Genomic DNA, 27825 nt, shown 5'->3' with positions numbered 1-27825 from the left:
TTTTCAATACCCAAACGACCAAACCCCCTTGGACTTTTGGCACGGAGACTCCGATCCTTACCGGGTCAGGTCGCTACAAAATTTGCATCTCCAAGTATTGTATTTTACATCTCCTGAAGGTGGAGATGTAAAAAAATTGTACATCATCCGTTGGAGGGTTTTGGGGCCTCGGAGATGTATAAGTTAATTATTTTTGCATGTACATCATATATTGGAGATGCTCTAAGGGGCTTAGACGGGGCTCCATGGAACCTTATCCAAACCTCGTGCAACTAGCTCATCCACTCATCAAACTCCAAGAAAAAGGAGCTGTCTGGAACCTTGCAAATCCTGAATAACATGAGACGAGTGAGGTCCTCCTTGCTTGGAAAGTCAATCTTATACACATTGTCCTGTCCCTTAGTTACTTTTCCTGGTGTGCATCCCTCCCTGTGTGCTAGTTCATTTAGTCCAATTTCGCCTAAACTATAGCAGATTGAAATTATTTCCATGTGGTGTGCTTTGCGAAGATTGCAAAACCAATTTTCATACCTGTGAAGCTGATTCTTAACGGTTTGAACTACCTGAATTTTTTTATAGCCTTCGAGCCTTTGTACCTACGAGTATTGAAATTTGGTTTGGCTAATACTCCCTCCGTTCCAAAATAGATGACTCAACTTTGTACTAACTTTAGTACAAAACTGAGTCATCTATTTTGGAACGGAGGGAGTACAAATTGTCTGCTGTCACAGGATCCCTCTGCGAGTGCCAACATGAAGAATTTTCTATGTTCCATTCTTTCGTGACCCTGATATTATTGATGCGGTAAAGGGTGAATATGGCCATCTTGCAACTGTCAACCACACCGCGTGCTTTTAAACAGTCTATTTTTGGTTGAATTTCACCATAATAATGCTTTATCCTTGTCATATTTGGCGACCAGCCGAAATTTGAGTTCACTTTAGTTAACGCAGTAAACCTGAGCACTTACCATCTTGATCGGTCTTTCTGTCCTGACCCGACGGAGTACATTGAGCAACCGGCATCTGTCGAATCGTTTCACTGTTAATTTGATCTGCTGCCTATGCCACATGCTTTCAGTTTGATCCAGACACAATTTTGGTGTTGACGTTTTGTATGTTGAAGCAGGCTGAGTATGGTTCACAGTAGTAGTAACTAGCAAACAGAAAACTTTACGAGATGCTCGGACAAAATAAATTTCATCATCCAATCCAATCCAATGGTGCAGGACCACCACTTTGGCGGTAACTTTGGTGGATGTATCGATCAATGTCGATGCGCCGTGAGCATTTCGCTTTCTCCCCTCCCTTTTCTCCCATTCCCGGATGGAGAAGCATCGACCACAGTGTCACTACCCGCAGATCAGCTGGAAGCAGACTGAACGCTCCTTGTTCCGTCCATGAAGCTGAAATTCCAACTTTTCGCCTCAAAAAAGCAGGAATGGCGGCACGCCGCGTCCGGAAAGAGAAAGGTGTGCGAGAAAAGAATGGCCCAACATCAAAGAGGGCCAGAGATCATATTCGTCGAGTTGTCGCGTGAGCGAGCGAGGGAAGATAAGATAAGATGCCTTGGGCCGCAACAAGTTGCAGCACATAAGACAGTATGGCCGCAGCAGCTAGCGACGCTTGCCTCAAAACGCAGAGAGACGGACAAGGACGGAGCACGGCCGGTTTGGTTGCAACGTCAATTTTGTTGGGCTTAGGCTAAGGGTGACGTGGAAAGAGCAGTGGAGAACATGGAACCGTGTACTGTATGCATGACATGTGATCGAACGGAATCACATCACAAGGTTCCATGATTTCATTTATGGGAATGAGGAAACAACATTATTTTCAGAGCACACTGAGGACTCTTACTCTTATCTGAACGAGTAAAGTGAAAGACACGCCCCAAAAACAGGCTAGACCTTGCAAAAGAAACGGAAAACACGAAACATTTTGCAGAAATCAATCAATGGCCACCCTCGATCGAGAAGGTCGAGAGGCTAAGTGTCGTCCGGCGGTGTGGTAGGCATTGGCTGCTGGTCGCTCAGAGCTCAGAGGAGGAGGGTGGTCTCGGCGATCATGGAGGTGACGACGTACGGGTCCATGTTGGAGGCCGGCCTGCGGTCCTCGAAGTAGCCCTTGCCGTCCTTCTCCGTGTCGCGGCCCACGCGGATGGACGCGCCGCGGTCCGCCACGCCCCACTTGAAGGTGTTGATGTCGGCGGTCTCGTGGTGGCCCGTGAGGCGGCGCTCGTTGCCCTCGCCGTAGGCGGCGATGTGCTGCGCGTGCCGCTTGCCCAGCTTCTCGATGGCCGTCTTGATCACGCCGTACCCGCCGGCCTCCCGCATCGACTTGGTGCTGTAGTTGGTGTGCGCGCCGGCGCCGTTCCAGTCGCCCGGGATCGGCTTCGGGTCCAGGGACAGCACCACCCCGGCAACCTCCGTGATCCTCTGCAGCATCAACCGATCGAATTGGAACCAGATTCAGTCAGTTGCGATACGAGGCTCCAATAATACATTGCAGTAGGTATCAGCAGGGGAGGGCAGGGACCTCGAGGATGTAGCGCGCCACCCACAGCTGGTCTGAGGCGGCGATCCCGACGGACGGCCCGACTTGGAACTCCCACTGTCAGTGTCATGTCACCAAGATGAGAATCAGGTTCAGAAATTCGCACACCCAAGCCTAGATAGCAGAGCTCTTTTGACAAGAGAGGAACCAAGTTGTGTACCTGGCCGGGCATGACCTCCCCGTTGATGCCGCTGATGTTGATCCCGGCGTAGAGGCACGCCTTGTAGTGGGCGTCCACGATGTCACGCCCGAACGCCTTGTCGGCGCCGGCGGCGCAGTAGTATGGTCCCTGCACAAAATTCACACAATCAATATCATCTGAAAACCTACTACCTTCAGTGGACTGTGGACAAATTTCAGTTCAAAAACATATTTCTTTTATGTTTTACATGCATAAGCTATAACAAATTTGTTGAGAATTTTCTTGCCTGAGGACCAGGGTAGCCACCAATGGGCCAGCCAAGAGGCCAGTTCACGTCCTTCTGGAGGAGAGTGTACTCCTGCTCAATTCCATACCTGTTTGGGTTCAGAGATAAGCCTAATCAGTGCTCTAACCGTAAGCAGATATAAGGATACAAATGTGGAAACCTCCAAATTTTGTGGTCCTCCAACCCATTTTGGTAGCTTTTCTGTCTGTATCTGCTAGAGTAGTAGATAAATCTGTAATTCCAGGAACATGAATTTTACACTTATTTTTCCAAACTCTTTTCCATCTGATGCAAAGTGTGGTGTGGTACTTATCTATATTGTACTACAACTTATTGTGTTCTCACGTGTGTATGTATTTTTTACGCAAGAGCGCTACAACTCTTAGATGAAACACTGCAGCAACAAAAAACTTGAAACATCGACGGAGGTATTCGTACCATGTCTCCTCAGCTGCAACCTTGGGGGTGTTGAAGATCTTGGCGGCATTGTGCCTCTTGTTGGTGGGGATTGGCACACCTTGTGGTGTGTAGCAGTCACACATAACCTACAAGGAGTAATAAATAGGAAAAGATCAACAAACCGACGACTTTGCGCCAAATACAGTAGAAACTTGGCCTCTGATTTGGCTGGAACTTTTCTCAGTTCAGGTATTTAAGATTTGTGCTGGTCAAACAGTTGTCTGAAAGGCCAAGTTGTTTCTCTGAAGAGACAGTCTCATAAGCAATTAATTATGAGCCAAGCAGGTCAACCAGTGCAATTTTAGTGTGTTTATACAACAGGGCGCAAACACCTGGCTATTTTGTCCACCAAATCACACATATGTCCAAGCACATCAAACAGCCACAAAATCCAGTTTTTACTTTTAAAATTAAGCCACAAAATTCAGCTTTTCTATTTTTAAAATTTAGTGATGCCCAGAAACTATGTTTCCTGTGATTTTTTTTTCAAAGACCCATCTGCATCTTACTTTTCCTACTTTATGGCATCCAGCATCTTTGGTGCATAAAAAGTTTGAAAGAATCAAGGAGGATAAAAGGCAGCAAGGACTTACAAGGAGGTTGTCGCCCCTCCTGAACGGGTCCTTGAAAATGGCCTGGGGGCTTCATCAGAGTCAAAAAGAAAGAAAATACAGCTTGTAAGCAAACAAGGAAAGTAGAAATACTTGTAATAATAAGTGAAATAAAACCATTAGAGAAGGCGAGAGAATCGAGATCATCGTACTAGAGGATGACTTCGCTGTCCTCTCCGGGAGCCTGGCCGGTGCTGGAGCCGTCGTAGTTCCACTTGGGCAGCTGGCTCGCGTCCGTGATGGGGCCGTTCACCGTCTGCTCCATCCAACAGAGAGAAACAGAAAATTTCAGTGAGATTCAGCGAGCTTCATCAGCCAAGAACGAGAGAGTTCGGTGAGTTGAGAGGTGTGTGCACGCACCCTTGCTTTGCTCCTGATGTCGATACCGGATCCTCCAATCCTGAGCAAAACAAACAGAGCACTTATTAGAGACAGAAAAAAAGAGATCGCGCAGATAAAATTCGTCAGAATTTATTTTAAAAACTTGACAGAAAAATTCGAGCTGTAGCAGAAATTAAAAAACGATGGGTGCAGAATGCAAGTAGCATAAGAAGACGATCTTGCAGAATTTGCTTCTTCTTCCTCCTCCTAAGATCAGGAGGAGATGGGGAGCAGGGGAGGCTGGTAGGTAACTGACCAGAGGTACTCGACGATGATCTTGTCGGTGCAGTCGCTGAGGTCGAGGTTGACGAGGTCGGCGAGGCTGGCCATTGCTGCTGCCGGTGCTACTCGCAAGGAGGGAATGGCAATGATATGAGATGAGGTGTGCAGCTCGAGAAGCAGGGGATGAGGAGAGAGCCGGGAGGCGCGGCCGGTATTTATAGCGCGAAGCTCGCTGGGCTACGTATTGATTCGTTTTTCTGTTTCAGTTTCAAAAGATACTCTCTCTCTCTTGTTTTGCGACGTTTAAAAGATACTCTGTCTATCTCCTTATTTTTATTGTTTATTTTTATTGTAGAAAGAAGGATCCACAGGGGTTGTGTGTGTGTGTGTGTGTGTGTGTGTGTGTTGCAAGAGCCTGAAGTAACCATCTCAGCTTGAGGGGGGCTCACACGTAACCAGACCGTGGTTGTAAATTGACCGAGCACATGGCTGAATTTTATTTTATTTTTGAGAGGGCAACTAGCTTAAGTTTTGAGGCCGTGCAAGAAACATGGCGAAAATTATCTGGTTACAAGTTATAACTGTTAGGATCAGCCGTGGTATCAACCAGATTTTGTTTGCTTTGTGGAGAAAAGCTCGCCCCACCCCTCCCGTGTGGCGACGGGGAGGGAACCCTAGATCAAGCCGCCAGGCTCCTCCCTCCTCCACCCTCGCCGCCGCCAAGGGGCGCGGCTAGGCGAAGCCCGGTCATCGTCGGCGGTGGCGGGGACTCTTCGTTCTCTAGCGTGGTGGGGCTGGCGCGGGCCAACACCCCCGGGCCAGGGCGTGGCACGGATGCCAGGCGTCACGACATGACGACACTCAAGTGTGGTGGCTGCTTGTAGCTGTAGCGGCGGCGCGATGGTGGTGGCTTCCTAGGACGGCGGAGGCGGGCGGTCAATCTTTTCCTTCGGGCGACACGGGTGGCAGCGGCCGTCGCTACCGTGGCGATGGTGGCGGGGGTGGTGGTGGCTCGACCTCCTCTTCTCTATTTGTGGTTGCACTTCGTTCGGCAGCTGGTGGCGGTCCTTTTTTGGGCTGGAGGTGGTGGTTCGATGTGTGTGATGCGTTGATGGCTGGCCAGTGGTTGGCAGGGGCGCCTCAAGGAAAGAGGCAGGGGTCTCCTGAAATCGACGTCGTCGGGATCTGAAGGTGCCAGATCGGGCGTGGCGAGTGGCTGGCAATCGTCGTCAACTTCCCCTCGCCGGATCTAGCCGGCTCGGCTCCGTCCCTACCAAAGGGGCTCATTTGGGCCAGAAGGAGGGGTCTTTTCTGCCCCTTAACCAGTTGACGGTGTTCGTGTACGGTGGTGCTGATTGAGGGCCGTCTTGGTCATGGGATCCACGGTGCTTGTGTGCGGACCTCGTGGCTCAGATGTTGGTTGGTTACCATGGTCACGTAGGCGACGTGGTAGCTAGTGTGCGACGATCAATAATAGTGGTACAACGGGCGTCCCCGCAGCTTGTTGCATTACATCTCGAAGTCGGAGAGGGCTTGCGAGGGTGAAAACCTCTCTGCTCTGCCAGGACGGCGGCAGCATCGCTTATGGGATTGTCTCCTTCTTGAAGGCATCGTCGCGGTTCCTCTTCGTCCTCCTTGTTGTTCTAAGGAAACCTTGATCCTTGGATCGAGTGGTGGTGGCGCTCCAATGTCGGGTCCTTTCTGAAGACACAATATTGGATTACCCGGCTCGTCGTGCACGACTTCGACTCTTCCTTGTGACTCGTTCACGGTTGAGGGCTTCAGTGACTTCAGCGGTGCCCTTTCTTCCTACCTGTAGGTGGCTTGGAGTTATATGGCGCAATGTAGTTGTTCTCAACACCCATGAGCTTGCCTTGAGTGTGTGTCTTGTGGTGTCGAGTTGTATGGGTTTGGCTGTGTGTTGGTCGGTGCTTTGTCTAGCTGGAGGAGATCCTTTTTTTGGTAAGGATCAGCCATGGTAACTTGAGTTGGATGTATAATTTTGCCCCTACACTTTTATGTTGTTTAGTTTTTTTAAATCAAATATTGACTTATGCAATCCATGCCTTAGAAAGAAAAACTTATTGTCAGACATTCCAAAAAACACAGCTTGTGCGAGTATCGTATTGCCAAAAAGAATGACCTTAACTAAAAGGGGCAAACCTTAACTAAAAGGAGCAAAATGTAAGGGACCGTTTCTGAATTGGGAATAACTATAACTTGCATGTATATCATGTTTAAATTGGATAGTTGTCAGCGGACATAATTATTTCCTAGTCGCTAGAGAAATAAAATAAATTCTTGCAAATAACTGGGATGAGGTCTAGGTTTGCTTTAAGCTAAAGGTGACCATATCAAAAAACAACTGTAAAAAAGCTTTGCATCTTTAGATCAATCATTTCTCACAGAGGACTTTTGAGTTTACCATTAACCAAATGATGTAGTTAAATTTCTTCATATTCAGCCAGCTATGACCAATAATATTAGCGGTGTTCCAGCAATATTGCACGTCGTTGAGTCTCATATGCTCTGCAATTGGATGGTGGAACAGACTCACACCGTAGCCACATTACCCTACTTAGATGATGGCGAATTGGCGATGTCCTTGATGTCGGAGCCACTTGTGCTTACTGGTTCACGTAGTGACAAATGTATCATCCATGTGAGGATCCAAGTAAAAGAGGTGTGGTGGCATGGCAGCGACGTCAATCCCTCACATGCTCTAAGCAGCATTCTCCCTAACATCGAGTGTTTTTACATGTGGAGTCATAAATTATGTTACACGTTAAGCAATCGTGCAGAGCCTGAGATAGAACGCACCTCCCAAAAATAGCCCATGGCACAGAGTTTTGTGACTCCACGTTGAATGAGAAGTGGGAGACACACATGTGACCACCACCTAAGAAACAAAGGGGTAGAGCATGTAGTGTCCCATTCCAAGCCATATCAACCCAATAATTGTGTCAGATCTGTCGGTAGCTCTACACAAAATAGAAGCTTTATTCCATAATTATAGGGTCACAGTTAGGAGGCAAAAATTCCTCAATATGTGTTGAATATCCTCTATATAGCCAAACATGGTACGACTGTAATTTGTCAGTCGATCGGCCAAATATATGTTCCGATGTTACGCTAAAATATCTGGAGTGTATTTTGTTGAGAAAGAAACGAAAAAGAATACAGAAAAGGGTGCATTTTGCCAACGATTTTTGGTAGCGTCACACGTCTGTGGTGGTAGAGCTGCTAAACTGAACCAAGTTGGGTATTTCGTGTGGGAATTCACTTTCGTGCTGTCTCGCCCTTGTCCCGTAGGATGTTAACTGTTCGGAGCCGGAATTGGTAAGCGACCGACGTGACCTTGCTTCTGCGGTCCGATCACCTCCAGTAAACAACAAGTTTTTTTTTTGACATCACCAGTAAACAACAAGTTTTTTTTTTAATTGCCATCACCAGTAAACAACAAGTTCCTCCTATAAGAAGTGCAAGTTCTGGCTTTTCCCCCATATGTGACTTATCTTTTCTCTTTTTTTTGCCGGAACTATATGTGAGCTGTCAGCTTCTACTTCCACAACCAATCAAGAACCATGCTTCTGGTTAATTGCCTGTATTGCACATGACAAAATAAAAAGGCATTGGCTTTTCTTGTACTCTCTTCGTTCCTGAATATATGTCTTTTTAGAGATTTCAAATGAACTACAATATACGGATATATATAGACATATTTTAAAGTGTAGATTCACCATCTTGCTTTGTATGTAGTCGCTTGTTGGAATCGCTAAAAAGACTTACATTTGGGAACAGAGGAAGTACATGGCAAAAACTTTTGCTAGGCATCGGATGCCATCAATCTACCCAAAACGGGTGGACTACATAAAAACAGCGACATTTTTTCTCTCTCTCTCGCCGTTACCTTTCTCTGTTCATGGCGATGGGAAGGCGTCATGTAGGCCATCATCAGGCTTTCAATAGGAAACATCAGCCAAGGATAAGACTGCCAAATTGATCCACACGGAGCCCTTTTAAAATGCTCGTCTACTTCGGTACAAAAGCCATGGATTGGCCCATGCTCCAGCATAGACGATGACATTTTGCTAAAACCGACAAGAAACGGGCCGGCTATCCCAAGAACAATGCATCCGCTGTTACGCCGCATTCCTGAGTTTTCGACGACGATTCGCCAGTTTGCAAGTTTTTTAGATCGGAGGGCGAGTGTACAATATGGATTTGTTATTTGATGACATGATTGAAGTTCGTAGGGATAAACAAGTGAGCCCTCTCTTTGCTTCAAGATTTCCACGTTATAGTTTTCGCCTCCGCCAATCGTATTTTTGTTCCCTAGTTTGTCCAAATTATTCAGCTAACCTGGACTCGTTGATTCTAATAATGTTGTCCACAGCTACTGGATTCTAAACAACGGAATACCAAGGGCCAATTGAAGGCAGTGTTGGAACATACCCCTCTGGTATCTTAAACGTCTTCCATTCACCGCATTGTTGGTTGACTTTGCATCTGCATTGTTCTGCCTTGTTTTCTCTCATGTCCTTTTCATGCGGTAAGATATTGACTTTTGTATGGCATGGAAGATCGTCATTTGATGGACACATTTTTTGACAAACTCGTTGTGTTTTAACCACATTGCCCCCCTGTTTTGATGTCTTCTGCATGTCTCCAACCATTGGAGGTTAAGGCAGGTGACATTTTCGCCGATTTCAAGGTACGTGTGTACTTGAAGAAGGATTCTTGTGCAGGGATCCTTAGAATGTTTAACTTTCATTCTTCCTTTTTCTTTTCAGGATCAAATCTTTTTGCCGGCCAGATGGTTCAATATCTTAATTTTATTCTGAATTTTTGATATCATGCTCTCTCGGTAACTCCTTTGTATGCCCTGCTGCATATTTTCTTATTTTATCTTCACTATAGTATGCAACAAACCAACGACCGTCCATGTGTTCATATATAGGGGTAGTCCAAGTGCAACCCTTGAGGGTTGAGGTGCGACAGACGATCTCACCATGATGTCCCTTTAGGCTCATAAAAGTCATGCCAGTGTGTCCCATTTGTTCCCCCAAGAACCGACTGGCCGGTTTACGTTTCTTAACTTGTTTCCAAGAACTCAATTTGTAGTTTGGTACCCATTTTTCTGTGAAGAATCTTGCATCTCCGTCGCATCACCGGCTTGTACTATTGTTCACGGAATCTATTCTCAGCACAATGGAAGTATAAAAACTCTCTTGTAGTACTACACTGGATGGAAAAAATTATGTTTTATGGAAGAAAGGTCAACCAAGATACTCATTATCATGTACTATCTCTCGCATCAAGACCATGTAAACATAACCATCATTCAACGTGTCCATTGTTTCTCAACTCTTCCATCCTGATCAATTAATGAGAAAACTATGAGCCTTTCAACAACTTCCGCTGTCATCTTTTGAAAAATATGATAAAAGAACATGTTTGTACTCTTCCGTTCAACCTGTGATACTGTCATGGGGCGTCACAGATGCCCCGACTTGTTAGATTACCGCGCATCTGGTACATGTTACCTCAACTACATTTCGGTGTGGCCCTTCGGTTAGAAAAAATGAAGTAGTAAGTACTCCCTTCGGCACAAGTTGTACTAAAGCCACGACAATTAATTTGGATCGGTGGAAGTATATACCATTTGCTTCAGTACAACTAATTAGTCATGTAGAATGTTTTGAATAAGAGAATGAAAAAAACTAGTCCAACCGGAGAGGGCCCAATGAAAAGTTAATTGATTAAAGTACATAACAAACATGAGATACCATAATTCAGATTTCGCACCTGGTCGGCAAGGAAACACCACCAAGTCCTGACAAACCCATTTCTCGGTGTTTTTAAGGAGAGAGCATGTCTCATAGAGTGGTTCAGAGACTCGTGTTCAAGGTTGGATCATTCATAGAGTGGTTGAGAAATATGAGCACCCACCCTCATGAGAGTAATTTGTGTATGTATATATATATATGACTGAATTTCGCCGAGAAAGCGCCAGGGATACTATATCGATTCAGCACAACTTTGGATCATTTGTTGTGAAATCACAACTTGTGTGCTAATGATTTGCACGACACCCGAAATCATCATATGATGTCAAAACTAACTGGTCCGGCCCCTAGAGAAAAATGCAAGAAAATTGCAAATGAGCTAAAACTTTCTCAAAATAGTCATCAAGTATTTATGATTTTCTGGTAACTTTGAATTACCAATCAGATTTGGGGAAAATAATCTTCAAAAGGACGATTCTATTTTGAATTACCAATCAGACAAAAATTCAGCTTATTTTCTGGTAACTTTCGATCCAAATCGTCACGTGACCATCATTTTTCAGACAAAATTCAGTCCAAATCGTCACGTGACCTGACAAGTATAGGTCCGGGTTAGTTTTACATCAAATGATGGTTTTGGGTGGGTGTCAATCAAGGCAGATAGTATTCTTCAGTGGGAGACGACGTCCCCGTCGACGGTGAGGTGTCTATGATGACTTTGTTGATCTCAAGATCCGTCAACTCGGTGTCACAAAGGTGCTCACAAGGGTAGGATGTTTGTGTTGCTTTCAAAGGGTTGAGTCTGTGTGTGAGCGCATGTGGTTTTACAGCAAAAACCCCATAAATTATGGGAAATTGACATAAGCTCTCCCAGATTTTTTTCTTTTCCAGGAAAGTTCTCCTAGAGTTTTTTTTTAACGTAAATAACTTTATTCCTAAAGTTCTCCTAGAGTTGATGCTCTGCAAATCTATATATATATATATGTATATATATATATATATATATGTATATATATATATGTATATATATATATGTAGGGTCGCGCTATTCGTCACCCTGGGTGAGGAATAGTTATTCTTCATCCTCCTCTATTTTACTATCAATGCACCGTAATTTTACGTTCCATAAATTTTGTCTTATTTCCGACGCAAAAAAGGACCGTAAGAAAATATATAATCGCCGTAAAAAATATTTTATGTTATGTAAAATTACAAACGTAAAAACATAGTCTAAAATACACATAAACTGCAAATTTTCTTGTCTTATGACCTATATTTTTAATTTTTATGTCAAATTTTACGTAATTAATCAATAGGAATGTAACTATTTGAATTCGAAACGTAATTTAATTATGAAATGATCGTAAGATTACCTCAGGTGAAGAATAACTTATCCAGGATTGGGTATGGTTGCAAGAAAGAGTCTGATTTATTATCCTCTATCTCTTCTTTAGAGCAAGTACAATAGCAGACCCGCTTACATTGCAATTTTGCTTATGTGAAGGAGAGAGACATGAAAAAATGAGGGGAGTGGGCTCTCATGCAAGAGTCTAGCTATATGCGTGCTCCTAGATAGATACAATAAATATGAAGAAAGAGATAGGAAGAAGGTGAAACAAAGTAGTCTCTTATAGCCAACCTTGTTATATGAGTGACTATAAGTGACGAATATTGTCTTTGGAGGCCAAGCTCCATGGAGCTTGGTTTTGAAAAATTTGAATTTCTTCAAATTTATATTTTCTGCATTTCAAAAAGTTTTGAAAAAGAAAACACGGATATACATGAAGGCATAACACACATGTGTGTAAAATTTCACGGCAAAATACGTTGAAATGAGGGTTGTGCAAAAAAGACAAATCTAGGTTTTCTAACACATGATACTATTCATCCTCTCAGGCCATGAATTTGTCTTTTTTACAGGTCAACGTTTTTCATCCTGAAACTTTACACACATACACATAACATCCTTGTTTACTTGCATTATTATTTTTATAGATTTTTTTGAAACCGAAAAGTTTGAATTTTGATTTGTTTTCAAAAAAGGCCTCCATGGAGGCCAAGAGCCAAATGTATATTTTCTATAAGTGATGACTATATATGACATGACAACATCATATAGCCCACAATTGGCTATTCTATTAACCATGCTCTTATAGCGCAACTGGCATCGAATTCAGCTTTGGAAAAAAAAACAGCTGCAAGAAACACCACCAAGTCATGTGCAAACACATTGGCAATCACACATGGCGTACCAGCAACTGGCATCGAATTGGCATCGGGCACAAATTCCTTGGTGTGTGTTTCAGTGTGCAGAAAAAGGAGGGGCAGCGGGCACCGTAACAGTAAAGCGAGTAGGAGGATTGGCAAAGATAGGCGCACAAAGGAAGCTGGCTTATTTGAACCACCAGATCCCCAATGCATGATTTTGCTGACAAGACTGGATAGAAATGTGCCCCATGGCCGGATGGACTAGGACCAGTCGTACATAATCTTACTTGGTCTAGTAGAGCGTCCGCAAATTGATATCAGGGATATATTCCCTGCGTATCATGAGAAACCACCGGTCGCTGCACAAGGCCGTCGGGGCGTAGAGCATCTCTGGCCGAACTCCTCAAAAGCTTAACCACAGCCTGTACACGTCGAGTCATTTTGTTACACCTCACACACACCGAGTCTGTAAAGAAAAGAGGATGCCAAAGTGAAAAATTCAAATTTTCAAGGCTCGTGTCATATGCTCTCTCTCTTTTTTTTTGCGGGAAGGCTCATTTCATATGCTAATCAGAATTCTTAGAGTACGAGGCTCCTTCTGTGTTACTACTTTTGTCTGAATCTGTCCTCATGAGCCTGTACGTTTACAGCTTTTGTGTTCGGAACAAAAATTCACAGTGAAATCTGATTGTTGAAGCAGGCCTCAGCGGGCAGTCAAACGCCCGGACCACAGAGGCGTCCCAAATTGTAAATCAACAATGAGAAACCAAACCCACTCAGGTCGCCCACACGTGACCACATGAGACACTAATCAGCACACGGGACAGATCATTTCGAGAGCAGTTTGGAACTAATATGTTGATACAAAGGGTTAAGCGCAGATCTTGCTCCCAAATATAACATGTAAACCGATGTATGGACAAGGTCCAAAAAATGCATGCTTAACAGCAAAAGGCTACATATACCAGGCCACGAAGGTAGAAACAGAAATTTACACCGCATATCGCTAAATTTATTGGAGATTGGTAGGCAGAACAGTTGTAACATATCTCCAGATACTACTATGCTCATATGGCCTTCAATTGAAAAATTACAGAAACCAGATGAGCAGTAGAACATCTAAGAAAAAAAATAAGAATCACTAAAGGGAGATGGAAACGAGCTTTCTCCAACAAATAATTGCCATCCCATGACAAAATCTAGGAACCAAACAAAAAGATTACACTCTATGTACCCCCCTATGCAACCTCCTTTGGAAAAAACTAAAGGAGACCAACCAAGCCCCAACAAATTTGTGACGATGCGTCCTGCAAACGTACCATACATCACAAGCAACCATATGTGCATCATGAAATGGCTTTGGGTGCTCTAGATGGGGGCCTGCTTATCTCTGGTGTTGAGGAGGATTCTGATTCTTCATATCTTTGAATCTCCTGCATGGAATTCACAAATGCTTACCACCCTAGCAATCATCCTTTGGAGGAAAGGCGGGTTTACACAAATAAATAGTTAAATAAAGATGCAGTCATATTCTGTTAGGAAGGTGATTAAGAACACCAGTGCAAAACCAGTCAGTGATCAAGGGTCAGCATTTCTGGATTCGAATAGATATATTTTCCAAGAGCAGCAAGGCCAAAAGTTCCAATAGTAGGAATTTGAATAACAAATACAGTACAAAATTGTTATACTATTTGGATGAATCTAATGATATCATTTTCACCTTTTCGATCAAAATAGTGTTCATATATTAATTAGTAGCCAAAGTTAGATTAGTTTCATTGCACGCCCTTCAAGATGCCTAAGAATGAAGATAGTGGTAAGATCGTGAATGTAAGCAAAACAGTACCTGCGATAATACTGCTGCTGAAGCGGATTTTCGAGATTGCAGTTGATTCTTCAAATGGTTTCGGTGCTGCTGCTGCATGCTCCCAAATTGCTGGAGACGAGATGAAAAATCGATTGCGCTATAGTTTGGCACATCTTGATTTCGATTGCCATCTTCTGTCACTTGTAGAATCTGAGAGTATGGATTTGCAGAAGATGTGCGCTTGAGATTTTCACTGAAAGGCACTGTCTTCAGTCGAGTCCTCAAGATCTTGAAGGCCGCACTTTGCTGCATGAACATAAACAATATATTATAGACAGTTTAAATAGTTAAAACTTCCCTTAAGTAAACAATTCAGAAGGGGGAACTTGTGAAAAGGTCAACAGTCCCTGCGCCAAAAAATACTCGTTCTAGAAGAAATGGAAGACCACATTCCAAACTAGCATGGAACCTAACAGTACAAGGCTCAAAGAAATGGAGATCAAAATGCCAAAATGCAGAACTAACAAAGGAACCATTAGAGCAACATTTTTTACATCATAAGCTAACACCAGTACTTTCAGGGAATTGACATGGATATAAGACTTCGAAGGGATGGCGCAAAAGCAACATGCCTATTTCCACACAGAAGTTGGAAGAATATCTATGCGAGTAGAAAATCCTGTTCCAGTGGAAAGGTAAAGGCCATTCATGGGATACCTATCATAGTGCAAGATGGCTGCAGCTATCCAGGGATTTCCAATTGGACTTTGATAGAAAAAGTTCTAAATAAACTGTGTAAAGAGGCAGATTATAATGGTACATGTCTGGTGTGAGCAATATGCACCTTAGTACAACACATGCGTGTTCCAACTACGGAAAAATATAGCCTTCAGGCAATAACGATAATAGGGTCCACTGCATATTTATCTATATGGCTTCTTTTTCTATAAATATCTGAAGTCTCCAAGTTCACAATTTGGAAACAGCATATTTGTTGAACTATTGAAGAAGGCTGTAGGAATCACATTTCAACATACCTGAGGCAAGAGCATAAGGAGACCGTAAAGTGTTTTCAGAAGCCAAGTGTGTTTTCCAGGCTCAAGAAGCTGCATGTATAAAATAGTACATCAGCAGAGTGGCATACCATATAAAATAGTAACCAACATTGAAACAACAGAACTTACATATTAGGTCTAAATGTATAAACAAGCAAAATGTAAGGCATGCCATCACAATTTTCATAGCTTATCTTTGTGTTGACCTTAGGAGTATTTTATCTGAATGTGAAATCCCTAGAAGAGAGCATCAAACTTTGGGGAAAAGTATGACCAAAAGAAGACATGGACATACAGTAATTTACAAAGATGCATCCGGACCTATTGTGTTGTGTTACAGAAGTAGATTAACAGAAGCCAGAAGTCGAAGTAGGATGATTAAATGACAAAACCGTTAAAAGAGGAGAACAAAAAAAGAGAAACAGACACATCCAAATGCTGGAACGGATTAGTTAGTCATAAAAGGCGACTTCACCTGTAAACGCAAGTAAGCAAATACTGGAGTCTCTAATAGACGGATCAATTTATCTAGCTGCACCAGAAACTTCACATTTATGTCTTCTTCTCCCAGAGACTGAATAACAGAACTCGCATGATTGTATGCCTATACACATTGGATAAGATCAAATATCAGTAGAGTCCAAGTAAGCAACACAAATATAAAATCCATCATTACCACCTGAGCAAGTAAGCACAAGCTGATTGTAGCCATTGGAGAGTGGCACCAAGAAGCGTATAAAGATAGAAATAAGTCCTTCCCACAAGTATCCACCAATGACTTTTTAAGAAGAGACCGCAGCTCCGCAAGTTCAGTAGATGTGAGCAAAATCAAATTCAATGCCTACACACAAAAATGCTTAGTTATACAGATGTTGCATTTAAAACATCCAAGTTGAAAGATGTGCTAACTGAACGTACCTGAACCATGGTGGAGGCAAAATCAAGGTCACCTTCAGTCTGAAGAATAGTAGAAAACTCTCGATAAACTTTTTCAGCACCCAGAAGAACACAAAGTCGACGAACAATCAAAGCACCACGCCTGTACAAAGTAGCAATAAAACATTTATTTGCATGCCATTAACCAGATATTGAAGTATCTAACCTAAACCACAACAATTCATGAAGAAAGAATCAGCTCTAGAGTAGCAAAATGTACGTACTTCTCCAGAAGAACATGATTGTTGTGGAAAGTATGGATTAAGTAAGACATGAGATGTTGGAAGTGATGATACTCTTCAGCTATGCGTGCATGAACTTCCAACACTAAAAGGACAACCTGCACAAGTAAAAATGCTGTGACCAAACTGCCAAGCTTGCTTCTGTGATAGCGTTTTCTTTTTACCAAAGAAGTAAAACACTAGTGGAAGCTAGTTCTATGGAACGACTGTTTTACAATACAATGAATTAGCATGAAATTTGTTCCAATCACATACTCCCTCCGTTCCTAAATATATTGCTCCATATGTAGTCTATATTAAAATCTCTAAAAAGACTTATATTTAAGAACGGAGGGAGTATATAGCTATATTTGATTATGTCATTTCAAGGTAACAATGGATAACTGGGTCCAGACATCCAGTTCAAGATCCATTGAGCAAAGGACATCACCATTTCAGACTTGCCAAGGGCAATCACAACAAGGGTACTCTATCACAATGGCAATGATAACCATAATAATAGTGGATGGCGATCCCATTACAGTGACCATAGTGCAAGCATACAATCTCACTCCCATGTATAAATGCTTTGGAGAATCAAATGGCTGAGAGAGTTAGATGGGGACTATAAGTCCAAGAAGTCAAGAATCGATCAAAATGTGATTTTGTCCCCTTGGTACAATATCAGTATAGAAAGCATAGAACCATGATTCATCATTTAGCTCCACTCAGGAAACAAATTAATCTATACACTACACTGTTTCAAACTGTGCAATAATCTATACTTTTATAAAAGACTCAATTGGTGATGATGGTGTGTCTGTCATCCGTCATTTCTGACCATCAGATCTGCATCTAACAACTATGACGTAAGCTGTGGCATTTTTGCAACAAAGACCCCACTTCTCTGCTCCAATTTGCAGAAACCCCTTAGTACCTTGAAACCAACCACATCCCTCCCCCACCTCATCAAAACAACCATGAGGAATATAGTTTGGGTGAAACCTAATACGAGTATATTTTTAGTGATATATATACCAAAACTAGAGTGTTTTCTTTCAAGTTTGTGAACATGTATTATTCTACTTTGGATCCGTTGCAATGCACAAGCACATTGCTAGTTGTTTCCAAGATTTGACTACAGATAACCATACATAGAGCAAAGTAATATTAGCTAGACACAATGTGACACAGTTATATCATAATCTCAAGTTACAAGTACACAGGTGGTAGGCTTTTTGGAACAGCTTACCGCATCTGAAGGATCGGAGAGTGCATTTAGAAGTGGTTCAAAAATGCCATCCAGGTATGCCGAGAACTGTTCCACATAAATACAAGACATCAATTGTAATAGAATAGATTTGCAGATATGTTGATTCCAGACTCAAGGAGATAAAAGTAGCACTTCAAAAGTTGGGACATACAGTATTATGCAAGCATCAACTTGTTGACTATAGTGCTACGTAATCCAAAACATTTGCATAGTTTTTTAGTACCTCAGCACGACCTCGAACTAGTAAAGTGGAAAACCAGTGTAATGCCTCAATCCGAGTGGCTTCATGTTCGCTATTCAATTCTCTGAAACAGAAAAGGCCAGCCACATCACAAATCCCAAGCAGGCAGACATCTCAAGTTACAAGTGACTTCACACATTTATAAGTGTTGCAAAGAAAGAAAATACAGCTATTGGACAGGGTAGTGCAAAGCGATTAACTGGAAGAAGCATGAGTAATCAGAATTATGCTGTGACTAATGATTCGAGGTCATGGATTGAGAGTTGAACGACTAGTCGCGTGACTAGTCTATGAGTCGCAACCTGACTGTCGACTAGCTTGTTCAACTCGACTAGTTCGTTGATAGTGCAAATCTGAGTTGTTTGATCTTCTGTAGGTTGCTGACTCATGGAAAACTGGAGGGCCTGGCCATTGGATACAATTGGCACAGCCTCAGGTTTTTCATCCACTTCCCATGCCTTCAAAAAAAAATTTGTATCCTATACTATATAATATTACCTCCGTCCCAAATTAATTGTCTTAGATTTGTCTAGATACGGATGTACCTAACACTAAAACGTGTCTAGATACATCCATATCTAGACAAATCTAAGACAACTAATTCGGAATGGAGGGAGTATATACTAGGTATCAATAGTTGAGTACTATGCTATTTTGGTACTAGCTACTGCTGAAATACATGTCGAGTAGTCTAGACTAGTCTATGAGTCGGTACCCCGATTACTCTGCTCAACTCATTGACAAATCCTTGTTTCAGCTAACATAAGTATGTAACTGATGTGCTAATCACTACGATATTTAAACACTATTTTAAAAACTTTGCTATTTCCCAAACAAAAAATGACTATAATTTGCATTTTGCCAGTTTCCAGAAGCATAAAACTTACTCTAACGTACCGTTGGGCTTTACTGTGCTGTTCAAAGCCACTGAGAGGTTGGACTGAATTTTGGTAATTAAATGGATTTATGCAGCTGATTAAACAAAGACATTCATGGACCATGACGTCACTCTGATTATCATATGCATGACGGTTTGTCTACCGTATCCATCTAACCGGCAGCCATGTAGGGTGTTTTACAACACTGAACAGCAAGGTACCTACTAAGACATGGCAATACGAAGGATACTGTGTAATATAACACAAACAACATTTATTACATAACTAAACATAGAAATCAAAAATTCTATTCAATGGTTTGAATAGAGAACCTCTTTGCGATCACAAGAATCGCTCCAATGTCAAATCCCTCGGCTTGATCAGCTTTTATAGCTCGAAGTTCCTCATTAGTTTCACGTGCAACCTAGCAAACAAAGAAGTAAATAGTAAGCACGCAGTCTACATCTCAAGAATTGTCTGAATATAAGCAGAAAAAAGGAAGTACCACTCGAATTTTCTCCTCCTCGTCAGAGATGCATGGCAAGATAGCTCCCAAGATATCAGCATAGTAAGGGACTAGTTGTTCCCCACCAAGCTTCACGAACTCATTGATCTGCACTTTCAAGCATACAGAATGTAATAGTACTGCAATAAGATTCTAAAGATTAAATTCCTGATAACTTGCAAGACAGGAATTACCCATGTGATAGATGTCAAACGAGTGAATTCATCAGGAGAGCCTGCCCTCCTAACAAGAATTTCAGCCATACGACCATAATCTACATTCTTCTCATTTAAGGGCGGACAATCAGCAATGGAAGAGTAAAAAATGAAAACGATACTTTGCTTGTTTATGAAAAGGCAAAATCACAACATCACATAAAAAGCGTAACTATAAGGCAAGACATCTATCGCATTTACACTGTTTACAGAGTGGTACAGAATTAAAAATGCATAAGCAGTTTTACTAAGTATAGACTTACTGGTGAATTTTTTATTTCCTGCAGAAACTCTGAAAGTGCTGCATCTGCTTGCTGCCTTATCTCATGACTGGAATCACTCAGCATATTAAATAAACCTGCAGGGGGCCACCAAAGCACAAGGTTTGTTTAACTGCCAACATAAGTAATGTACTGAGGGAAAAGAGAGCCATTACCATCAAGAAAATCAGGAAGGAAACCAAGCATGTCAATATCAGGCACACTGTCTAAAACCGTGATCCACCCCACCAAAAATTGCCGCACATAAGGATTCAGCACATTCATGCGTTCTCTCAAGAGTGGTATAAATTCTTCTATGCTAAAAAGTAAAATTAAGATAAATGTAGCAATCAGAAATGGGCATTATTAAGATTAAGATGAGCAAATTATCCGACATTGGAAAACAGAATGAAGGTGTAGGGCATACCTGAATTGATCACTCTCAGTTACAATATCCTGGGTAATAAACAAATAATTTTATCAGGGACAATTAAGAAAATAGGACAGTGAACATGGGGTCTATATAAACTAAGCCATACCTTGACAAGCCTGTCAAGAAGATGAGCTGCACTCTGCACATTTGCATCAGAGTCTGCAGACAGTTTGCATAGCGCATCAAAAATCTTGTTGAAGTAGATGATAAAATCCCCTCTTACAACCTACAGACAAATACCACATTAGCATAAAGCATATATATCACTTACTTCACGTTACTCAATGAAATGTTCACCTTCGCTATGTTATATAGCGCTTCACAGGCATAGTAGCGCACTCTGCTATCTTGGTCCAGGAAAGAATTAAGCACGGGAGGTACAATTAGCTGGAAGCACATATCAATGAAGCTCATTATGCAAGCAAATTGGAAGCAAGAGAATAATAGCACAGCCCAAAAATATAGAGCTGAAACATGATCGATCACAGTCCTAGCATAGCTGGATTAGTGAGCAGCTTAAACACGCTATATGCTTTGCACTTCAGGTTAAACCATGGAATTAGCAAATGCATATACTGAGGTTTGGTAGGTTTACCATCCAAGATAAAAACTACTCCCTTCGTTCACTATTATAACTTCATAAGATGTTCTAACTTTTTTTTCTGATTCGGATGTATATAGAAGTATTTTAGTGTGTTTGTTAACTCATTTCAGTCCGTACGTAGTCCATATTGAAATGACCAAAACTTTGTGAACGGAGGGAGTACCAATTATTGTCCCAGTCCTTCTGCAGATGAATGTTGTATTAAAGCACATATAAGATTATAGGCATCTATCTGGTATATAACGTTGAGACATCCAAGTGAAGGAACAAGGTATTGACAATTAACTATTGCATGTCTTGTTACTTAGAGAAGTCAAATTAAATTAAGTTTCGAGCAAATTGGTATGTTACATATGACGTATGTCTTGTATGCAGGCTCATGCCCACAGCTAACACATAAACCCCAGATGCCCTACTTTCCAGAACCATAGTACAAATGATAGTTGCAGTAAGATCGTACATAATTCAAAAGACAAGAACACTGTTTTCTGCAGTGAAACATTACATGGTGCTTACTGGAATACCAGCAAAGTTACTTAGGAGCTGTACTGTCATGCAATATCACAGGACAGCAACCATATTATGCAAATTTATTCCAAGTTTCACCTTTGTGGAGATGTGACAACCATCAGAATGCTACTCCCATCCCCAACAACACACACACAGAGCAACAGCAGCGTATTTATCCAGGAGACCAGCACCAACGGAGGGGGGGGGGCAGGGGGCAGGCGTAAGCAGCGCAATATAGTTTATTGCCCTGTGTAAAGCATTGATGGAATGTATAATGTACTTAATAAGGTAATTTTGTCATGGATCGGCGAGTGTCATGTGACAATTTTGTTCCCAGATCCAATATTAAACCCCATTAATGCGCCTAAATTTGGTAGAACGATGTCAAGAAACAACAATAATCTTTTCCAAATCCAATCTATCAACTCTGGGCGACGGCACTAATATGTCTATAATATCCTCGTATCCTGTGGGTCGTAATATGAACAAAAAAAAGATACAGAACTAATACCAAAGGGAAAATGGGCAGACCCTCCCAGCAATCATAGTGAATCCACACACTGAACGATTTTTCGACTTTAGCACTAATAAGGGTTTTATAAAATCCCATCCAGCGAGTCCTAAGTGGGTTTCTTTTAGGGAACACACAAAAGCTTTCCATAATTTTTCATTCCTAAATAGCTTGGTCCCAATACTTGAACTATGATACTACTATATTAGCATGCAAATGAAAAGCAATAGCTAATGAAAACTACAAGAGCCAAAGCCATCAGAGCATCCAGTATTTTTACTAAAATTAACCATTAATCACATGAATGCAGCTGCGACTGTGAAGCCAGGTATATTCTTCAATGACCATTAGCGAACCTCAATAAACCAACTGGCTACTGCGGTACCACCAATAGCAATCCAGTCCCACGATTGCTCGGTTTATATGACATTTCGTAAAATCAAGGCAGAGAAGTCTCAAGACATAGAGATACAGAATAATTCTACACAAAAAATTAACTGGACCAAACTAGACGGGATTTCAATATATATTTGGTCACAAGGTGAATTGCCAAACCTCGAGGTGCTGAGCAGCCTCACTGGTGAGCCCTACAGTAACTGCCGCGAGCCCAATCAATCCGCCCTGCTAACAACAAAACACCAAAGAACTTAACAAATCTGATCGCCCAGCGGCAGCAGAAACAAGAGTCACAGCGATCCTAGCAAACCTTCCGGTGGTTCGCCTGGGGGGAGTATGTGAAATCGTTTGTGAGCAGCCCGATCACGGCCGCAATCTTGTCGTGCTCCCCCGCCGTGGACAGCTGCTTCACGATCCCCTCAATCTACACCAACACACCCGGCCACAACAAGAAATTCCGCCTCAAATCCCGCGCGCGATTGCTCGAACGAGGCCCCGCCCCGGGTCCCCAAAAGCAATCGAAATCCCTCACCTCGAGCGCGGCGTTCTTCCGCTTCTCGTAGAGCTTGTCGGCGAGGTTGCGCAGCACGGCGCCCGGGATGATGGAGAGCGCGTCGGCGGCCATCGCAGGAGAAACCGCGGCAACAGCAGCAGATCCCCTCCGCTAGAGCGTCTCGATCGCCGGCGATCGCCGCATCGGCCCGCGGCGCCTCGCAGCCAGACGGCCCCCGACGACCGCGGCGTAACCCTAACCCCGGGGAGGCGGAGCGCGCGGGGACGCGAGGACCTGGAGCCCTAGAGCCCAGCCCGAGCTCCCGAGCTCGCAACGCGCGGCAGCAGAGACGCGGGCCTGGGAATGGATTTGGGGGCGGAGACGGTGGTGGTGTGATCTGGAGGGGAGGGGGAGGGGATCGGGGCGCTCTCTTCTTCTCCTTCGCTTCCCAGGGGTAACGTTTACCGTTGTGGCGGCCATTAACGGCGCCTGTTTCCCGTGGGTGCGGGTCCAGCGTGGAGCCGACCCTGCCAGGTGGGGACGGGCGTCGGGGCGGTGCAGGGGGCTCGGTCCAGGCCGCGCGCGAGGCCGTGGACTGGCTGTCTTCGTGCGGGCAATTGGATTGGGTGCTGGGGGCTGGGTGGTCTCGGTCCAGGAAGGCCGTGTGCGGTGGCAGGTGACGGGGCAGGGAGAGGCCGCGCGTGGACTGGGTGTATGTGAGGCGAGGGAGGGTCCCCGGTCGTGTCAGCCTGTCTCTTTCCACGAAAAAGGGGACGCTGCTCATGTTATCGTCCGTCTTTCTGGTCCAACAGGTCCGTTCGTGATAGCGTTGGGAGATCATGCGGCGTGTGAATTGATTTTCTTCCCGGTTATGAACATCTTCGGTTGCCCGAGAGGATCGCGGCTGAGAAAAACGCAATCCTCCCGGTTAATAAAGAGGTAGTGCAGCTTTTTTAGCCATCAATCAAAATCATGCCATTTTGTAACGTCTATCTCTTGCCTTTTGTTTTCACATGTGTTATCTTGCAAATCGTCATATTTGTGTCACAGACCCACGGTGCCAGCGGTGCGGTTGCGGCCTGCCGAGACATCCTATCGAAAACGTCGATTGCACATGCCGGATGAAACTATACCAAAATTATCTTGATATAGTTTGGTAATGTAAATCATGGTGCTACTTATGGAGTTGTGTTTTCTTCGTGTTGCTTAACGTTTTGTTTTGTCGACGGTTGTGAGGGGTGGGGGCTTTGTCCTAAACCGCATGTGTAAGCGTGTCGTCGCGCAATCTCGTGCACGATTGCACATGTCTTTCCTCGTCACTCTTCTTCCCTTTTCAGCTCAATATTAGTATTTTGCCGTGCTTTCTTGGCACTTCCGATAATAAAGAGACAACTTTTTAGGCCATCACGCAACATTGTAACATATATCTCTTACTTTCATCTTTCACATGTTATCTTGCAAATCAACATGGTGGTGCCAAGACGCCAAGGTAGCCGCTTGCCATGGTGCACGTGTAATTTGATGCCAAAAGTACCATACCAGCATTTGGCATCGTCGACTATGTCACTGCTCGGAGCTCGCGGTTTTCCATGTTTCTTATGTTCTAGTTGTTGGTTTGGTAGGGATTTGCCCTATGCCACGATCGAGATGTACCGTCACTAGTTGCAGACATAATAGATACCTCAGTGTTCTTCCTCGTCATCCTTTTCACCTCAGTATCAAGCAGTTAGCCATTTTTTTTGGCACTTCATGATACTGCTCATTATTATGATATTTAATATGTTTACTTAGTATTGCCTCGAATTCAAAGATAAGTTAATAATCCCTAATTTGTTATGTCATGGTCCGACAAGTTTATGGTAAGATAGATATTGCCTACATTTTTTTCTTTTTCATGCACGGTTGCATAAGGCTAATTTTCCTTGGTCCATCCATCTTTACATCGGTGGAGTGTGATCCATAAGAAAAAGGGACTTTTATTTCTGTGCCCCTGGTTCGTTAGTTGTACTCATTCATCCTCACTCTGTTAACTTTTGCATACTTTTCCCCACTTCCTTGCTCGAAACCCTCAAAACGGGTTACAATGGACGTTGCCCTCGGGTCAATGTCTTTGACCGTTAACTTTGACGAGTGGGGCCGCATAGGACCGAGTCCACCTTTGACCGTTTACCCGCATAGTGGTTTCGTATGCTGACCGTACAGTGGTATTCATATACGTGGGCGCATGCAACTGACCGCGGTCGTGAGGTAGCACGTGTCCATGGAACATGCCCGAAACGTCCCATCGTATAAAGAGGGGGAACCACCTCACGGTGCATCATCCCTACCATTTCCCCCCAGGGTTTTCCCCCAAATCCACTCCCTGCCCCACCGGCGTCGTCTCGCTCTCCCCCACGGCATCCTCTTCCTCACCGTCATCGCCTCCATCTATCCAATGGTTGAAGCTCGTGGCGACGCCGGCGCAGCGGCCAGAGATGTAGTGGAGCTGCAGGGCGCAGTGGCCGCGGATGTTGTCAACATCCACGGCATTGCGGGGAAACTCGCAACCGTTGCGGATGTGGAGAAGGAGGTGGCGGGCTCCGCCTCAGCGCTGCCGGAGTAGAAGGTGACGGTGTCGAGCGGCGCAGTCCATCCTGATACCCCCGATGCGCAGCCTGACGAGGAGTAGGAGGTATTTGCACTTGCTTGTTAGTTGTAATATTTAGGATATTAGTTTGTAGAGTTAGTTGCATTGGTTAGATTGTGATGCATACGGTAGTACAAATGGTTAGAGTAGTTGGTTTGACGGATGGGCCGGGGTTTTCTGTTTTGGGGGGATGGGGGGTTTTTGTACTAGGGTTCGTTGGATTACATTCGTTGCAAAAATGCTAGATAGATCCGTATGAGAGATAGGGATATATGTGCTTCAATGCTACACAGATGTATGCTTATTAGATTTGTTTTAATGCTCACAGATTGGGGGTTTTAATGCTACAGACATGTATGCTTATTAGATTGGGTCCCTATTAGATTTGCTTTTGAATGCTACTCAGATTGGGGTTTTGAATGTCATATGCCCAAATGGAATCCATTGATTAAGAAGTTATTTGATTCATTAGTATATATTTTTGTCCACAACATGTGGTTATATTAGCTCTGTTGTTCAATGTGTGTGCATGACAATGGAAAATGCAAATAGGATCATAGTATATTGAGAATATATTAGCCCTATGATCAATGTGTCATGTGTGCATATCTAAATTTTCAATTGGCTTCTGTATTTACTAGTGATGGATGTAATTGTATATTCAGGAGGATGATGGTTGGGGGAGAGGAAGCTGGCCCAGTACAACCTGTACGATCCAGAGTTTAGTGACGACGAAGAATATGAGGTATGCCTACTTGAAATTTGGATTGTTCATTTAGTTTCTTTGACATGGTGTATATGAATCTATAATGTATTAATATAATTCATTCATGTGTGCAATATGATTCTGGAGAAGATGTGTACAAAGGCAACGTCGCGTCCTTCACAGCGAAGGAGGTGGAGAAGATCAAGGCCAAGGAAGTTGCTTCCTTCTACAACCGCAAGATCAAGAAGTGGCACTGCCCCTACTGCACCACCGAGCCAAAGCCAAAGGATGGCCGCTTTTGATCACCTTGTGTCTCATGCAGAGGATGTAGCGATTCACGGGGAGGACTACATGATCCGGGGGCAGCATGCTGCCCTCGCGAAGGCCCTGACTCCGGTGTGATGTGACGATGTGATGAACTGAATGTGGTAGCATGTTTTATCTTTATCAGTTGGGTTACTTTTGGTAAACTGAATGTGGTTGTTTATGGTGTGATGAGCTGAATCTATGGTGATGGTAGTAATATATTATGTTATCTATATTTGTTTGTTCTTCAATTTGCCTGTGGTGTATGGTTAGTTATGTTTAGATGTTGTGAAATATGAGTTTAGGTGTTGCAATGATCACACATGTTGTTTCAGTGTTGCTTCACTGATCAGACATGCTGCTTTTTCACTATTTATTAATCAAATCAAATGCATGCCTTTTCCCACCAGCATGTTTTATTATCCAATATTTTGAACTGGCATTTGATAGGACAGTATAAATTCAAAAAAACGCAAAAAAATTGGCAAACTATCTATATTTGTGTAGGAGATCATGTGTGCAAAATTTGAGATGATTTAGAGGAGGTCAAAGAAATTTGAATTTTAGAAATGTGCTCCAAATGAGCTCCCGGGCTAGGGTAAACAGCTCATTTGTAATCAAGTTTTTTTGGACCTACTCTAAATGAGCCAAATGTTTTTTATTAACACATATTCAATCCATATAGTGTAGATTCGAAGTCTCACTATTTTTTGAATTAATCTTCATGTTTTTACATTTTCTTTTGGAAAAATATGCTTTAATATAAAACTATCAAAAACACGTTTAAAATATGAAAATGGAAAACTAAGTTCAGATCCTTCTTATTCATTTTGAAATAAAGCTTTGGTGATTTTTTTGATTTTTTTATTTTTTTTTCAAAAACAGAAGGTAACCCTACCTCCTCTCCTTGAACTCTATCAAATCTTGTACGTGATAGCTCATATGTGTGAAAGTTTTTTCATGAAAATGACCATAGACCAAGTTTATGATTTTTGGTTGGTAACATGTCACATAAGACAACATTGTGTGCAGGTTTTATATTTTATTGATTTATTTAAAAAAAATGATGCTCATTTTACCTCAATCGTGCCAGCTAGGGTTTTTTCATGAAAATGACCATAGAGCAAGTTTAGTATTTTTCCTCGTTAGTGTGTCTTATAAAACGACGAACGGTGAAGGTTTCATATTTTTTTGATTTT

General features: G+C 42.9%; 2 protein-coding genes across 3 annotated transcripts; both read right to left on the bottom strand.

The window, feature by feature from the left end:
- Positions 1 to 1777: 1777 nt before the first annotated feature.
- LOC123085134 (glutamine synthetase cytosolic isozyme 1-2) lies at positions 1778 to 4929 on the bottom strand. Its single transcript, XM_044506729.1, has 9 exons — positions 4688 to 4929; positions 4411 to 4450; positions 4203 to 4306; positions 4033 to 4081; positions 3419 to 3525; positions 2981 to 3068; positions 2713 to 2841; positions 2535 to 2609; positions 1778 to 2434 (listed from the first exon to the last, which is right to left on the bottom strand). The coding sequence occupies exons 1-9, from the start codon at positions 4759 to 4761 to the stop codon at positions 2036 to 2038; spliced, it is 1065 nt and encodes a 354-aa protein (XP_044362664.1). The 5' UTR covers positions 4762 to 4929; the 3' UTR covers positions 1778 to 2035.
- An 8701-nt stretch (positions 4930 to 13630) lies between these two features.
- On the bottom strand, positions 13631 to 23432 carry LOC123085133 (protein VAC14 homolog). Of its 2 annotated transcripts, none has more exons than XM_044506727.1 (20): positions 23028 to 23432; positions 22806 to 22919; positions 22655 to 22723; positions 20772 to 20861; positions 20581 to 20700; positions 20469 to 20497; positions 20218 to 20360; positions 20045 to 20139; positions 19761 to 19847; positions 19567 to 19674; positions 19394 to 19485; positions 18166 to 18247; positions 17922 to 17987; positions 16673 to 16788; positions 16431 to 16551; positions 16192 to 16353; positions 15988 to 16116; positions 15495 to 15563; positions 14497 to 14763; positions 13631 to 14083 (listed from the first exon to the last, which is right to left on the bottom strand). In XM_044506727.1, the coding sequence occupies exons 1-20, from the start codon at positions 23118 to 23120 to the stop codon at positions 13997 to 13999; spliced, it is 2139 nt and encodes a 712-aa protein (XP_044362662.1). In that variant the 5' UTR covers positions 23121 to 23432; the 3' UTR covers positions 13631 to 13996. The 2 variants fall into 2 exon arrangements, with proteins under 2 accessions (XP_044362662.1, XP_044362663.1); XM_044506728.1 differs by having other exon boundaries at positions 22655 to 22720.
- Positions 23433 to 27825: the final 4393 nt, after the last annotated feature.

Source organism: Triticum aestivum, chromosome 4A, assembly GCF_018294505.1.
Source record: "Triticum aestivum cultivar Chinese Spring chromosome 4A, IWGSC CS RefSeq v2.1, whole genome shotgun sequence".
Taxonomy (NCBI): domain Eukaryota; kingdom Viridiplantae; phylum Streptophyta; class Magnoliopsida; order Poales; family Poaceae; genus Triticum; species Triticum aestivum.
This window is presented reverse-complemented; position numbering and strand designations above follow the sequence as displayed.

What these genes read in the sequence shown, in the direction of transcription:
- LOC123085133 (XM_044506727.1), bottom strand. Translation starts at nt 23,120, where the DNA reads ATGGCCGCCGACGCGCTCTCCATCATCCCGGGCGCCGTGCTGCGCAAC. An exon ending in ATTCTTGTGATCGCAAAGAG is followed by an intron (nt 18,248 to 19,393) that starts GTTCTCTATTCA and finishes TTTCTGTTTCAG; the next exon opens with AGAATTGAATAGCGAACATG. An exon ending in TTGCTTACTTGCGTTTACAG is followed by an intron (nt 15,564 to 15,987) that starts GTGAAGTCGCCT and finishes TTATACATGCAG; the next exon opens with CTTCTTGAGCCTGGAAAACA.
- LOC123085134 (XM_044506729.1), bottom strand. Translation starts at nt 4,761, where the DNA reads ATGGCCAGCCTCGCCGACCTCGTCAACCTCGACCTCAGCGACTGCACC. An exon ending in ATCATCGTCGAGTACCTCTG is followed by an intron (nt 4,451 to 4,687) that starts GTCAGTTACCTA and finishes TGTTTTGCTCAG; the next exon opens with GATTGGAGGATCCGGTATCG. An exon ending in TGGCGCGCTACATCCTCGAG is followed by an intron (nt 2,435 to 2,534) that starts GTCCCTGCCCTC and finishes TTGATGCTGCAG; the next exon opens with AGGATCACGGAGGTTGCCGG.